This window comes from Erithacus rubecula (assembly GCF_903797595.1).
Source record: "Erithacus rubecula genome assembly, chromosome: 3".
Classification (NCBI taxonomy): domain Eukaryota; kingdom Metazoa; phylum Chordata; class Aves; order Passeriformes; family Muscicapidae; genus Erithacus; species Erithacus rubecula.
Genome location: NC_136689.1, coordinates 27,462,318 through 27,478,115, shown reverse-complemented (window position 1 = coordinate 27,478,115; position 15,798 = coordinate 27,462,318). Strand labels below are relative to the sequence as shown.

General features: G+C 40.7%; 1 protein-coding gene across 1 annotated transcript; it reads right to left on the bottom strand.

Annotated features, from left to right (window-relative positions):
* Positions 1-6,507: 6,507 nt before the first annotated feature.
* Positions 6,508-8,153, bottom strand: CYCS (cytochrome c, somatic). Its single transcript, XM_079300295.1, has 3 exons — positions 8,000-8,153; positions 7,076-7,252; positions 6,508-6,928 (listed from the first exon to the last, which is right to left on the bottom strand). The coding sequence occupies exons 2-3, from the start codon at positions 7,242-7,244 to the stop codon at positions 6,783-6,785; spliced, it is 315 nt and encodes a 104-aa protein (XP_079156421.1). The 5' UTR covers positions 7,245-7,252; positions 8,000-8,153; the 3' UTR covers positions 6,508-6,782.
* Positions 8,154-15,798: the final 7,645 nt, after the last annotated feature.

Here is a 15,798-nt window from a genome sequence, read left to right as displayed (position 1 = left end):
TGCTAACGTGGGACATGTATCAGTAAAACCAGTGGAAGTGAAGTGCAGACTGCTGGAGCCAGGTAGCCTCAATTGGATGACTTCAATTAGCTGAAGCAAAATTAAATGCACCCAACCAAAGAGATACTCACTGAACACACACGCCCACTCTCTCTAAACCTTCAACTGAAGATATAAAAGTTTGGGTTTTGTTGCTTCTGGGTTTCCACTGCTTTTCCCTTAATTCCACGTTAGGTGAAATCACAAGTGCATTCTTTGCTCCTGTTGAACATATGATGTGTCACCCTGTACTAACCTTGCTTAATTTCCACTTTGCTTCCCCATTCTTTGCTTCATTTGTGTCATCTTGATTTCTATCCTATGATCCAGTTCATTTCCAGTAGAAGACTACCCTATGTTTTTGATAAATTTTCTGATGTGGAAGTATCTTTCATCTGCAAAGCTCTGCCTTTGATTGCATCTCTCTTTGGGGAGTTTTTTCTGATGTGTCACTGGATGCTGGTACAGAGAGAGATGTCATCTTTCTGAGAATTCAGAGTGAGAGCAAACACATATATGAACTAAATTTTTAATGCCCCATCAGACTGCTCCTGGTGGAGTTAGGCGCTGCAAAACAAGCTTAACTTGTAGCATACACATTGACCATGAACTGACAGGACAAAAGGCATGGTCATTTGAAGAGTTGCAAGGCTTAATGATCAGGAAAATCCATACTGATAGTTAAATTAACATTGATATCCTCATAAGAAATATCCTAGCTAAGTAAAATGCTAACTAAATGTTACAAATCTTAGTTTTCCCAGGACTTCTTATAATATCAATGCTAGTATTTAGATACATGTATATTGTAAAACATCATTGTTTTCAGGGTAATTTGAGATTATCACCCAGCACAATTCATAAAGCAGTATTAAAAACAGATTTAAAAGTGCATTTTTGCTAACAAAAGTCACAATGTTTCTGCCTAACTTTTAGTGGAAAAACTGTATTATTTGTATATCCATTTCAAGCTTAATACTTCAACTGATGACATCAAAGTGAGCTCCACAGTAGGAACAAAGCCAGATTACTCATTAGAGATTGCTACCTTTGATTTAAGATTCTTTTGAGCAGTCAGAAAGAAACATTTTGCTTTCTAGCTGAATCTTTTACCATTTGAATAAGCTGAAATTTAATATAGACTATTTCAAACTTGAGCACACCTCATGAAATATAAAACATGATTTGGTTTAAGACTTCAGAATACCACAGATTTATTACAGACATATGACTGTATTCATCTGGATAATCACCTCCAGCATTTTTGCTGAGCATTTGCATTAAACCTGCTTTGTGTACAAATGAAATTCGCCTTTCAAACTGAGCTTTTTCCAAAATTACCTTCAAGAGCGTGTTACAACTCTTCTGCAGCTTTTCTGTACGTTGGCTCCCTCTCCTGTTCATTGAATGCAAACAAGAAACTGATCAAGTGCAGCCAAAGATATTTTTCAGCACTTCCATCACTGTTTTTAGGAAGCATGTCTGAGGATCACACAAAAGACTTTCTTAGGCATCCAGTTGAAACTGAACCTTTTTTCAGTGAATTTAAAGCAAAAAAAAAAAAAAAAATTGAAACAATATAGAAGGATTCCTCAAGTAAAGTCTATACCTTTAGAGTCCACATTAGAGTTTGAGATGTGCATTTTAGAGTCCACTGTAGAGTTAAGAAATGTCTAAATAAAGATTGCATTTGAATAGTAAAGTACAAGAAGCTGCATGCATTCAGACATGAAAAGTATAAATTGTAGCAGTAACACATGAAATCAAGAAAAACCAGATGGGCAAGCTAACCAGTGACAATTTGTACATGAGAATTATAATTATTCACAATAGCAAAAATTTGGAATTGAAAATGTGGTACTTTTTCAGTAAAAGTACCACTGCAAGGAATACAGTTCAAATATTCAGAGAAGTTACTGTCCCTCTGCTTGGCAGTGCAGAAGCTGCACCACAAGTTCTGTGTCCAGCTCTGGGCCCCTCATTATGGGAAAAATATTGGGATGCTGGAGTGAGTCCAGAGAAGGGCAACAAAGCTGGTGAAGGGTCTGGAGAACAAGTCCTACAAGAAAATCTGAGGGAGCTAGGGTTGGGAGTGTTCAGCCTGGAGAAAAGGAGGTTCAGGGGACACCTTGTCACTCTCTACAACTACTTGGCTGTAGCAAAGTGAGGGTCAGCCTCTTCTCCCAGGCAGTGACAGGAGGACACAGCCTGAAGCTGTTCCAGGGGAGGTTCAGGTTGGACATCAGGATGAATTTCTTCAAGGAGAGCGTTGTTAAGCATTGGAATGGACTGCCCAGGGAGCTGGCAGTCACCCTCACTGGAGGTGTTCAAGAACACCTCCAGTTTGCACTTAGTGCCATGGTCCACCTGACAAGGTGGTGGCAAATCACAGGTTGGACTCGGTATCTTGGAGGCCTTTTTCAACTGAAATGATTCAGTGATTCTGGGATCAATAGCAAATAAACTGACTGAATAACTGGAAATAAAATGACAGTCTTATAGGAAACATGGCAAGGTATGGAGAAGTCTGATTTCCTTTCCCCTCCATTCTGCAAACAAAAAATCAACAGTGGAAGTAGAAACATGAGACATACTTCCACAGAAAGGCTGGTAACAGTCAAGGTAGGAACATTTCTGAAATGAAATCTAGATAAGGAAAAGCGCCAGATTATTGATGGTACTTTTCACCATTTTAGGTGAAAAACCTGATATTTTTAAAATGCTGTGTATATGCATCTTCTTATCTGGAACGACTATACATCAGGGAATGTTCATATAATCTTGGTGTATCTCATACTAAAAAAGCCCCTGTGATATAGTGCAGTTAAAGGCCACATAAAACAACCTGCTTTAGTAAGCTCTTAAAATTTTAGAATTAAAAACCACCAATGAAGGGAATGTCCCATGTCATACGAACTGTGAAAGATCTTAAAAAGAAATTGTCACCAGACATTCACAACTGAATGGGGCACTCAGAAGTCAATTTCTATGAATTATTTGTAAGGGTGGGAATACAGCTTGGTATTTTTGCTAACAGCATTTCATTTGAGTGCTTATGACCAGAAGACTGGTAGAGGGCTAAGATAGGAACAGCACAGACATACACACAAAAATATGCTTTAACACACAGAGGAAAGGGAAAATGGATCTGGAGAGTGGGTGATTCTGAAACTGAAAAAGCAGTGGCTCACATTACATAAGGAAGCTGCATTGAACAGCTTTCAATGAGATGTAAAACCAGCAGAGTAATGAGTTCTGCTCTCCACCGACAGGTTTATTTTTATCCAAGGCTGACTAAAATTAAATGCATAAGTAACCTGGAGAGAACACACCTCCCCTGCTCTCAGGTATGTGTTTTGAACACTGTGCTATAGTTAGTTCCTCTTTTGCTGATTTTCTTTTTGGCTTTCCTTTTGCATAATGACAGCTTCAACAGAGGCATAAAACATCTTCACCCCAGCACACAGGTTGAGTCTGTTGGTTATTGCAGCCTTCTGAAAACTGAGGATATGAATCTGAATGGTGTTACACTTTTCTTACCTCCTGTGACACTGACCTCTAAGCAGAAATCAATCATTCAAAAGGTGACCATCACATTTTCTGAATTTCAATTGACAAGAACAATCCTGGAAAAAAGCACTCAAGTACTCACATGCAAGATCTAAATCTTGAGCACAGTGACGACTACCTGGAGTCCTGACTCAGCAATTGCAGTACTGGGAAGAGACAGGATTTCATCCTCTTTTCCAGGATTAACATGCCCCACTGCTAGCTCTGGGCTGCTCACCTCCCAGCGTAACCTGGTTTTCAGGACATCAGTTTGAAATAGTTTAACTCATCCAGTATGCAGTAAAACAGACTTCTATTGCCTTTAGCCTTGGATGAGATTTTAGGATGTGTTTTGGATAAATGGCAAATGACAAGGTTTACTGTGGAGGTAAATGTGTGCACTTCAGTGGGCTTTAATATACATGAGAGGCTATGTATATGACTACAAGTCATACTATGAAAAGGTGTGCTTTTAGATTTCACCATTTTTCCAGTCATTAACTATCTTCATTCATTTGCATAACTACACATGAAAATATCACAAGATCAGTCTCAAAGGCATGCCCCATCAAAGCTGTGAACTAGTAGCCAAGCATAATTTTTACAGGATGGTGCAATGTTTGGCAGTGGTGCTTTGATTCCCTAATTGGGAACTGTAAAGGAACTACTGAAATACCAAGTGTCTAGACTGGTATGTCAGAATGAAAATCACTAAACTTGGTACTTCATAAAACAAAGGCAAACCCCACTCCTCTACCCCATAATACAAACTAGGAAACAAAGAACTAAAGCTTAATTATGTAACTGATCATGGTGCTCCCTTCCCATCCTGCAAAGAACCCACCCAAACCCTTGCATTAACACTATCTCAAGTGATAATCTAACCTCCTTCCCTTCCAATATTCTTTGCTTATCCATTAGTAAAAACACTATAACGTTGTGTTTCTCCAGTGGTAAAGGGCTGCTAGTTTCCTGCTACAAAACTTTTAAGCCATTAATGTCTAGGGCTGTATACAGAAAAAGATGAAAATTTAACAGTCAGAATGGTCTTTTCCCTAATGTTATCAAGGATGCATGCTGAGTCTAGAATTAATATTAAATTTTTTCAGTCTTCAGTGTTATATAGAAGTAACATTTGTCTTTGCACAAATAGAGGAGCTAAGCTAAATTGTGCCCCCTGTTAACTCTGGGCAAAGGATAACTCTGCTTCCTCCTGACGTTTTTCTGACGGGTAACCTGCTGTAAATCGTAATCTGTGCAGAATTACCACACCTTATTGTAAAATCCTCTTTCTTCTCTAGATCAATTAGGAAAGAAGTCATAAAGAAGAGCACCTTGGAGATCAGTCTTCTTTTATAAGGGTGGTAACAGAACAAAGTATCACAACTCTCTCCACCATCATCATCTCAGAAGACTGCAGAGCTAGGTACAGCTATGTCCTCTATCTACAGCTTCTCTATCAGGACTTTGGCATGGAAAAAAACCCCTGAGTTCTGCATAGCCATTAAAGTGCTGACAAAAATCACATATGAAAATTGAACAGCAATAAACTACTACAATTTAAGCTTTCTCTTAACAAGATTTTAGTAAAAAAAAACTGCTGTTGGTAATACTGTATCTATAATGGCAAGAAATGCTGTTCACAGGTTAGTCTGGAAAGAAAAAATAATCACAATGCATATGGTAGCAATCACTGAGACCATTGTTAGTAATCTTAGTTGTTTTCACTCATTTACTCTGAGTAAAGCCCTTTGCAATCCTATTATTAAGTACACTATTTCATATAAATCCAATGCAGCCCACCCTACAGTACAGCTACAGCATTTGATTTCTCTTTAGTTTTCTCCCATCTCATCAGGAAGCAAAGCAGAAAATGATGTTAAACAGCATATCCCTGGAAGAGCTATGCTGGCTCTGGTCCAAAATACTAACTTTGCTAAATTTACACTTCCCCCATCAACTCAATTACAATTTCTTTTTCCACATGGAGCTTTTTTTTTTGGTCTCCTTTCCTAATGATGTAAATCTGGACACCCAACTTTTCTCTGCATTCCCACTGTTTTTCACTTAATCTCATACACATACAGAGAGCAAGACTTTTAATTTTTTTTTTAATTTACAGTATTGATTACTCCAAATTATGCCTTACTGTTGGTACACAGTAAATACATTCTTCTGAACAATTTGATATGAAAAAAATGCAGTTAAAACATTAAAAATACTGCTTTACAATGTGCGAAACAGAACCTTCAGAAGTAATGATGGTGGCAACAGCCAGGCACAGAGGAAGACAACTTGGTTTTGTCTTGTCTTGTCTTTTAGTCTACCAGCACATTCATTCCTGCACCCCTTCATCTGAAACTGCCTGTAACAATGGATTCTAGGTGAATGTTTCTGCTGAATTAAGAAGGTTAAATAACTCTCAGCCTGGCCATTAGCACTCATATTCCCAGAACAGGATTTTTTTTCTTACACTAAAAATGGCTGTTCTCAAAAGATATACTGAGCAAACAGCATCAAGAACATGCCAAAACTGGAGACATTTCTGAAGGGGGGTTATACTCTATAGGTGCATGCAGCTGTCAAAGTTTGGATGAATTAGGTAACATGCTTCCCCGAGATAAGAGACAAGTGGCTGGGCACAACTGTCAGTTCACAAACAGTACTTAAATCAGATGAAATGCATTTTTACCACAAGCTTTAAACAGATTAATACATATTGAACACCTAGCACTGATTAAATTTAGAAAAATATTATATTGGGATTGGGTTTTTTAATAGCCTTTGTTGCTTTTTTGTTAATGTAACAGAAGATATATGGCAGAAGATGCCAAAAACCACCCTGTTTTTTGATGTTAAAGAGCTGAGCTGTCAAAGCTATTATGCTGCTGTCAATTACTCATTCGATTATTGACTTGCTTTTTTTAAACAATGAAGAGGCAGGAAATGTTTATTTTTCTTTTTTAATTTTTATGATCAAGGACTGAACCCAATTACATAGTCTTTGTTAAGTTAATGGCTGCCAAACAAGCGTGTACTCCAGTGACCCACCGTGAGTAAAGTTATCTGATGGGTGAGACAGATTTTAAGGTTAGACACAGTACATGTAAAAATAGAAAGTTTAAAAACCAATCTCATCACAGACATTTCCATTGCCATCTCCTTTGTGAAATAAATAAGGCAGCAGATAACTTTTACTTTGTGGCAACTTTAAGGTATGCTATTAAGTCTGCTCTCTCGCCCTTCTTCTTAATACCCGCAAAAATCATCTTTGTTCCAGGAATATACTTCTTTGGATTCTCCAAATACTCCATCAGAGTATCCTCACCCCAGGTGATACCTAAAGTAAAGTAAAAAAAAAATACAGTTAATAATTTCAAAATAGTAAACACTTAGATTCTTGTCCTCGGCTCAATTTATGGCAGGTTTTTAAAACAAACACCAAGAACTGAGTGTTTTTGTCCCCCAAGGGCAGCTTTAAGTTTACCTTTGTTCTTATTAGCATCCGTGTAAGAGAAACCCTCAGCTTGCCCAGTCTTGCGTCCAAATAGGCCAAACAGGTTGGGTCCAGTCTTATGCTTGCCTCCCTTTTCAACCGTGTGGCACTGGGAGCACTTCTGGACAAAGATCTTCTTGCCTTTCTCAACGTCTCCCATTGTCAGCGCTAGACCAAGAACACACACAGAGGTCAGCAGCGCAGCCTCAAGGTCACTGACCGAGCTGAAACTTTAAAAGTGTCCTGCTGGTTTACAGAACTAACACATGCAGCGTGTGAATCTGGCAATTCTCCGGCACACTGTCTATCCACAAGCTACAGCTCCTGGGCTTCAAGATTAATATAGAATCACGAGACTACCTAAAAGGTATCAAGGTGATAAAGATGCCTGAAGGGCAGGAAAAACCCTCGGACAAACAAATTGCACCACAGCATTTAAAGGGTACGGCGACAATTTCTGAACCATAAGTTTAACGTAACTCGTACAGCTGTAACAGCAGTTTCCTAGTTATGAACGACCTCGTGTAAAACCACAGGACTCCCGGCAGCCTTTTCCTGCGCAGCTGGAAAAGCGCACAGGGCTGGCAGGGCCGGAGGGCAGCCGGTGTCACCGTGACCCGGGATGACCTCAGGGGTCCCGCCGCAGCCACGCGCGGGGAGGCGGGAGCGCAAGGGCGCCCGCACCGCCCGCTCCGGCTCCACCGGCGCCCGGCCGGGCCTGCAGCTTCCCCCCGGGCCCCCGCCCGCGGAGGGGCCGCCCGGCCCCACGGTGACCTTCCGCTGCACCCCGGCCGGCGCCTCAGGCCGCGGCCCGGCGGGCGGGAACGGCGCTCCGGACGGCCGAGAGCAGCGCCCGCTCGCCCCACGCCCCTGCCGGCCGTCACCACCCCGCAGGGCCCCGCCGCCCACCCGCACCTGCCTGCCCGGCTGCCCCGCTGCGCCCTCAGACACCGTGACCGCGCTGCCGGCACCTCCCGCTCCGTCTGCGCCCAAGGACACGCTGTACTCCGCCCTATGTAACCCGGCACCGCCGCAACCAACCTCTGCGGCCCGCCTTCCGCCCCGACAGCCAATCGAGTGCCGGCTGCTGGAGCCCTGATTGGCTGCACTCAGCTGACGTCACGCCGCCGGGGTACAGTGGGGTAGGTTGCGACAGGCGGGCCCCCGGACTTCCTTCCTCCCTTGGCCTCTCTCCTCCAATCCCGGCGGAGTGACGTCAGACGTAACTCTGGCTCGGAGGGGGCGCGCAGCAGCGGGGCGCGGGAGCTGCGGGCGCACGCGCACAGCGCAAGGGGAAGCAAGGGTCGCGCGGCGCCCTCAGCACGTGTCCGAGGCGGTGGGCGGGGCCTGCGCAGTGACGTGTGGGGGCGTCACGCTGGTCCCGCGCCGTGGCGGTCGCCCGCGAGGGCGGGAGCAAAGGGCGCAATTAGAGAATTACAGCATCAGGGAGGGCGGGAAACACCTCCGATCGTCGAGCCAGTTCTGTGGAATGAACAGCACCGTGTCATATAATCCATGGTAGTTAGTGCCATGTCCGGTTTTAAACACTTCAAAGGACGGCGACACTACCACCTCCCTCCTGAGCCCATTCTAATGTCTAATCATCCTTTCTGTGAAGAAATTCTTCCCGATGTCCAACCTGAACCCGCCCTGGTGCAGTTTAAGACTGGGCTCTCCTCCTGTTTCCTGGGAGAAGAGGCCATCCCTCATCTGCTACATCCTCCTTTCAGGCACCTAAAAGAGCGATAAGGCCTCCCCTGATTTCCTTTTCTCCACACTAACTCCCAGGAGTTTAACTGTTTGCTTTTGTGGACAGTAAAACTGTCAGAATTTTCCGCTGTCTGGCATTTGAAAACCATTTTTGCTTGTGTGTTCTTTTATGCCGTTATGGAACTGGTACACGTGTGCCCCTGGAATTGCCCGTGGAGCAGAGCTCGTGTGAAGCGTCAACATGGAGCAGAAAGGAAAATAATACATCAAGGGTTCCTCTGATGCAGAATTCTGCAGATAATTCACAAGATCATTGAGAAATCATTACTCCTTAGTTCAGACAGTGCACTGCCTTCCAAAGTTTGCGGTTTCTAGAACATGAGACACAGGTTTTGTGCAGTTTCTAACATTCATCACAAGGTATATACAAAATATGCATTATTAAACTTTTAACAGTTTATGCTGTGATCTTACTGACAGTTCACTGGCCACAGTAAAACTGTTTTGCTTATGATATGTATGTAAATTCATGAGCTTCATTAAGAGTAAGGAAATACCTGCAATGAAGCCACTTTAAAGCAGCATCTTGATTTCTGCTGTTGTTGCCCATCTCAAATCACAAATCATGTCAAACTCCCATCATTATGAGGTGGAAAAATATTATTATAAAAACTAAAGGCATCCTCTGTTTTTTTTATTTGTCATTTGGTTTTGAACCTTCAGGGTGCCTTTCACATTTAGACTTTTTTGTCACAATTGTAAGGACTGAGTTTCATTTAGCAAGGATTCTGTGTCTTAGATGATTCCAAGGGCCAGATGTAACTTAATATCAGAAGACTCGTGATAAAACCACGGGTGTGTCCTATCTTTAAAGGAGGGAGCTGAAATCACCTTTTAAGCTGCTCTAAGAAATCACAGCAGTGTAAATTCTTAAGCTTCTTTAAGCACTTGATGTGGACTGTTGCCCACTGACATCTGTTCAGAGGGTCTCCCTTTCTTCACAGAATACAAACTTCAAGCATCTGTAGCTCTCTTAATTCTTGTTGCATTTTTCCTTTTAAATATGCATAGAGCTCCATTCTGAGAATTGCATGCTGTGTTTCACAGTTAACCCTTCTGATGTGTGTAGAGGGATATTGTAGCAGTGTTTTCATTAGGTTTTTTTCCAAGCAGCTCTGTTTGAAGATCTGCAGCTTAATTCAAGACAATGGGATTACTTTTTATTAAATTTCTGAAGTAAGGAAATAATGTTCTCAGGGAAAATACTCAACCTTTGAGCTTTCCAGTGCTAGAGATTAGTATACTTAAATCAGCCTGTAAAATGAACTGTTATCTTCTCAGCCTTACACCTGACCATGCAGATGTCTGCAGGGTGACTGGCTGCCAGCAGTGATAATGCAATACTCTTTCCTGAAGGTGTAAATGATACAAACAGAGTATTAGTCCTGAAGGTGTGAATGATACAGAGTATTAGTGGGTTTCCATACTATATTATTAGTGGAAGCTGAGGTTCTGCCTGATGTAACAAGGTAGTAGGCTAGGGAATGTGTTTTCACCAGTAAAAAGAGGTATCTCGAATGGAGAGGATTTCTTTTATCTGTTTGAGCCCATTTGGGCATTACTAAGGGTGGACCTGGAGCAGCACAGTGGTAAGAACTGACCTGTAAGTTGAGTAGTAGGTGCAGGAAAGGGTGTTGTTCAAGGTGCCCAGTGTTTACTTTTTTAAATGCTCTGTGATAGGACAGACTAATAGTGAAATTTTTGCCTTCTCTGCTAAATGTGGCATCTGCAACATATAGGAGAAATCCTACATATAGCTTCCTGTGCAGGGCAGAGTATGGTGAGTGACTTCCAGAGGCAACACTGAGGACAAAGGCAGGACTTTTCTGGCTTTGTGGGTTTGAATTGCTGGAGTAAACTAAAATGACTCGAGGTGCAATTTCAGTGCTCTATACTTTAAATACATTAGCATTCATTAGACTATTTGCCTTGGTGTGGTTTGCCTAGAAGGCTCATATTTTATAGTCTTTCAGTTATTTGCTGTGGTTACACCTGGAATACCTTTTCTGTTTCACTAGCTCAGGCCATTACACACTGGAACTACAGTTATTTTGCAATCAGAATTCTGTGTGTAACGTTATGTAGTTCTGTTCCAAAAGAAGGAAAAATAAACTAAATGTGTCAAGTCCAGTAATAAACAAAACATGTCAAAAGAGGCATCCAGATCTCTTTAAGAGGGACACTGCAAATAAAAGAAAAAAGGTATCCTTGCATTATAACCTAGACTGGAACTCAGAAAAATATGTGATTTTTTTTTTCTCAACTCTGTGCTAAGCTTCTGGTTTGGTTTTTGACAAATAACTTAGAACCGATTTCTTTCAGAAATCATCACGTCATCCCTGAGCAGTTGAGTACCTTGGCATGTTTTCAGTCCCTTACCATGCTGAAGTAGGACAATCCTGAGCTGTTGCTGGTTATCAGCAAACTGTGCCAGCACTGGGGAGTGTGATTTGCACTGGAGTCATTGTGGTGTGAGCTGGTTTTAAGAAACAGTTAGAGTTATGACCTGACTCATAAAGCAGTACTGACTAATTTGCACCATTATAATTTCTGAGTTGTACTGAAGCAGTTCAGAAAACCTGTTTGGTTTTTTGTTTCTTTGTTTGTTTTTTCTTCTGATTTTATCTTTGCCTTTGGAATTGTTTGAGAGAAATGTGTATCTCTTCCTGGGCTTTAAAAAGCCCAGTTGATAGAGATGAAAGAGTTATTCTGGGCTGGGCTTGAAAACTCTTTTATGCTTCTATCCTTCAGAAAGGAACATTCTGCAGTGGCAAGTGTATGGGTTTAGGGTTACTTTTCAGCACTTTTGTGGTACAAGTCCTCTCATTTGGAATATGCTGCTGGCCTTATGTTTATTATATCTTTTACAGGCTATTCTGGGGGAGGACAGGAACCTGTTCACCCAAACAGGTAGGGCCGGAAGGCATTAGAGACTGAAAAGCAAATAAAAATATCTGATGAATGGTGTGCCTCTAATCTTTACTGCTTCTTGTGGCTTATACAGTCTAAGACAGAGAAGCCAATTTTGCTGCTGCTTTGGGCAGCTGCAAGGGCAGTCTCTGAGATGCTGCAGCTTCTAAAGGTGACTATATTCCTTCTTAAGATAAAGTTAAATATTGGCCTACCATCTAATTTTGTGTAATATTTTACCAAACAATTCTTGGTTTTATTTTAAGGACTGCTTTTAGTAATTTCTTACTAAGTGGCAGTGTATTCTTTGTGCAATTGTTTCTGACAATGTTGTGGTTTGGTTTGTTTTTTTTTTTTTAAATGACAAGTGTTACATTGATTTGAGTAATCTGGATTGCATTCAATACTTAATTGCCATTATTGAAAAGGAAAAAATCTATTCCCATATTCAAAAGAAGTGTTGCTGTATTGTTCCATTCCTAATTTGTCTAAAGACAAATTATTTGGGAGTGTTACATAAAAATATTTTCCACAGCCAATGTATAGAGTGGCGATTGACGGATTTGGTCTTAGCAGAGGATGGAAGAACTTGGAATTTTTTCCGTATCTGATGTTCCTGTGTTTTGGAGAGTGAGTTTTGTGAAACTGTGAGAGTAACTACTTGGCACTAAGGGAAAAAAGAATGTCTCTTAAGTGCCAAGTAATGAAAATTGCCTGGCCAGGATGTTGTAGGTTCCACTTAGGCACAGGGTGAGGCAATGCTGCTCAGCATCAAAGTGAACTGCAGAAAAAATTACAGGTAGAGACAGCAGCCAATCCAGCCAGGGAACAAAGCTGGGCAAAGACTGGGCAGCTGGGAGATTGCCAAGCTGTCCTAGCTGAATCAATTGCACAACTATTATAATGCCATGGCTTTCCGAGTGATAAATCTACTGATGACTTTAACAGGTGTGAAAATAGCAAAGTACTTTGACCATTCTTTGATGCTGTGGTTTTATGCCTCAGGCATAAATATTTATTCAGCAGCCAATGCATACTTTATACTTACTTAATACATAATTTATTGTATGATAAAGTATCCCCAGGACTGGGGTAGGTGGAAGTCTCAGTCATTCATCTGACCTGTTGGGGAGTTGGGTAGATAAGAAGATCCAGGTTTCAGAGTCACTCTTTGTCAACTTCAAACAAGCACAGACCTCAAAGTGAGAACACTGACTCAATGACTGCCTTCACTGTGTGGAGATACGGGGTTGCCCTGCTCAAGCACTTGCCCCAGTGGCTGCCTGTGGACTGTTAGATGCCTTGTTATATGTGGGCTCACAGACAAGTAACTTTGGACCTCAGAATAACATAAGAAGTATGGGATACAACTTCTCTGTAATGTATGGGATACAACTTCTCTGTAATCAGCTGATGTTTTGAGACAACACAACAGAGGCATCTTCTTTGAATAACTACAGAGGAGTAGTGACTATAAAAAATAAGTGCATGAAGTTGGGGTAATCTGCACTGAAGCATGAAATAGCAAGGAATGACTAAATGCAAGACTTGTCCTAGGATGGGACTGTATCAACTTCTGTTGTACTATCAGGAAAATCATTCTGAAGCTGTATAATCCAGTTCCCATAGTGAAAGTAGGTTAAAAAGAGAGGTGATTCAAATAGTAATTTAGAAAAAAAACCCAACAAAACCCAGCCCCAAAAAAACCTCAAGCTTTTTTAGTTCAAGGACAAAGTTAATTAAGTTAACCAAGAAGGTCATTCACATTTGAAAGATTCAGGACCCAGCAATTTTTCAGAAGTTCAGCTTTTCTTAAAGATATAACTGTCTCTTTTGGAAAACACCTTCAAAATTAACTTTAGGTATTCAAGAACTGAATGGCAAATGAAAGGATATTCTTTTATCAAGTCCATTATGTTTTTAACTTTAGAGCTAGTCTCATGCTATTGTGGAGTCTGCCACAATTTACTAGAAAGCTTAAAATAATAGAGGTATAATACATGTCCTTGAACATTGTGCGAAAATCTGATTGCATCTGACAAGAAACATGCTACAGTGCTTACCTTAGAATTTTCAAAGGGGAAACTTTTTATAACATAAATAGGGATAAGGCTGTAGACCAGTGAATTTTTCTTCACTCTCCCACAAAATGAAACTCTTGTGCTTTGGCAGGCTTAATTCTTGTAAGTGTAAACCCAGTTCTCTGCAGAGCTAGAGGACTTCTGGGTAGAGCAGCAAGAGGATCTTCTGGATGTGAAGCCTGACCAAGTCCTGAGACAACACGTTCATGGATTGTCTTTTTCATACTCTACTTCATTGAGAGGGAGTCACTCCTGCAGGTGGTAGAACACATGGGGTGTGTGGAGAGATGCTGCCTGTTGTGTCAAGTTTTCATGAGTTTGGTCACCAAGTAATCACCTGGTAGTTTTAGAATCAGATTTTACTAGCCCAGGTTCATTGCTTCTTTTTACATCTGACTTCAAGTATGTGTCAAGAGTTCTATCAGACTAGATTAGGGGTTTAGTACTGTTTCTGACAATGATGAATGCTGGATGTTTTGCAGACACAAAAAACTATCCAGGATGAGTTTGTAATCCTAAAGCATGGAGTTTCAGAGCTCTGAGAACACTTAATCCAAACTGCTAGTGTGGAAGATGTTTTTCTTATGCTGTTAGGACATGTCTCTAAGGCTTTAAAAAAATTATGTCAATCTTTTTGCCTTTATCCTATTCCCAGACTTTTTTGCTTTTTGCTACTTAGGAAGTGTGCTGAACCAAACTTAACTATTGCAAGATATTCAAATAACATAGTATTCTGTCTTTTCTGCTGTCCTGAATTGTACTCAAAGCAGAGCGAAACATAGGGGAATTATTTTAAAATAATTCCTCCAGGAGGTGACAACCATCTAAAAATCCATTTATGGCTGAGTTGTCTTCAGCAGTTCTTTGCACTTTCTTCATACCTCACTTTTTTGTTATTATGCTGCTCAGTTATTTTTGTACTAAATCCTCTAGATTTAGATCTCCTGTACTGTTATTGAGTCCTAATAAATGCATAAATCACCTCTGTTTTAACAACTAAAAGTCTAATTGTTTCTGAAATGTATAAAGGTGGGATAGAAAGTGAGTATCCTCTTCTAATGGAAAATAAGGTCTCTTAACTAATTTAATTTTAGTTACATCAAGGTAGCCTTGGAGCCCTTTGTACTCTGAATAATTGCACAGAAAATAATGTTCTGCTGGGGCACTGTGTCCTGGCTGACCTCCAGAAGATCTCACTCATGAATAAAGTCATAGGGGATTTGTGCCATGATTCTTTGCTGGTATCTCTTTCTTTTAAGGGAAAGTTCAGGGGATAAGGACTAGCTGGAAGCAGGGTTCTGTATTCAGGGCATGATCCTGCCAGTCTCCTGAACTTAGGTTATTTGCTTGAAGGGAGAAGGAAATACATCTGATTCCTTGATGGGACAGTTAAGAAGAATGCAATGAAAAAATTCAGTGAAAAACACAGTAGTGTTTTGCTCCCTCTCTAAGTTCTCTCTAGGAAACAACTGAATAATCCCTCATTTAATTAAGAGTTAAAATAACCCCTGATGAATGCCTGTGTGCTGTTTCTGCTTCTCTAATCCCCACTTGGCTGCAGCTTCTTAAGATAGGCATTGAACCAGTATGAGCTGTTCCTGAAAAAGCTGTTCCAATATTATGTTCCTGAAATCTGTGTAGCAGCATCATAAATCTGTCAGCACAGAAAATAGCAATTTAAGTGTATTCTTTGCATTCTATTATGAGATAGCTTTCCACAAAATTTTCCTTTGCTGCTTCCATATTTTCAAAAATTATTCCATATATTTAAATATATTGTATTTGTTTAGTTGATTTTTGTTCACACTTCTCAGGAATCTAAAACAGCTCTGTGACCCACAACATGGCAGCAGAGCTATTCTTTCCTTATCTTTTGGTCTTAGTTTTTTTTAATAACCCTCAAGTTAATGCTCATTATTAATTCCTGGATATTATATTGATCACTTTCAGCCA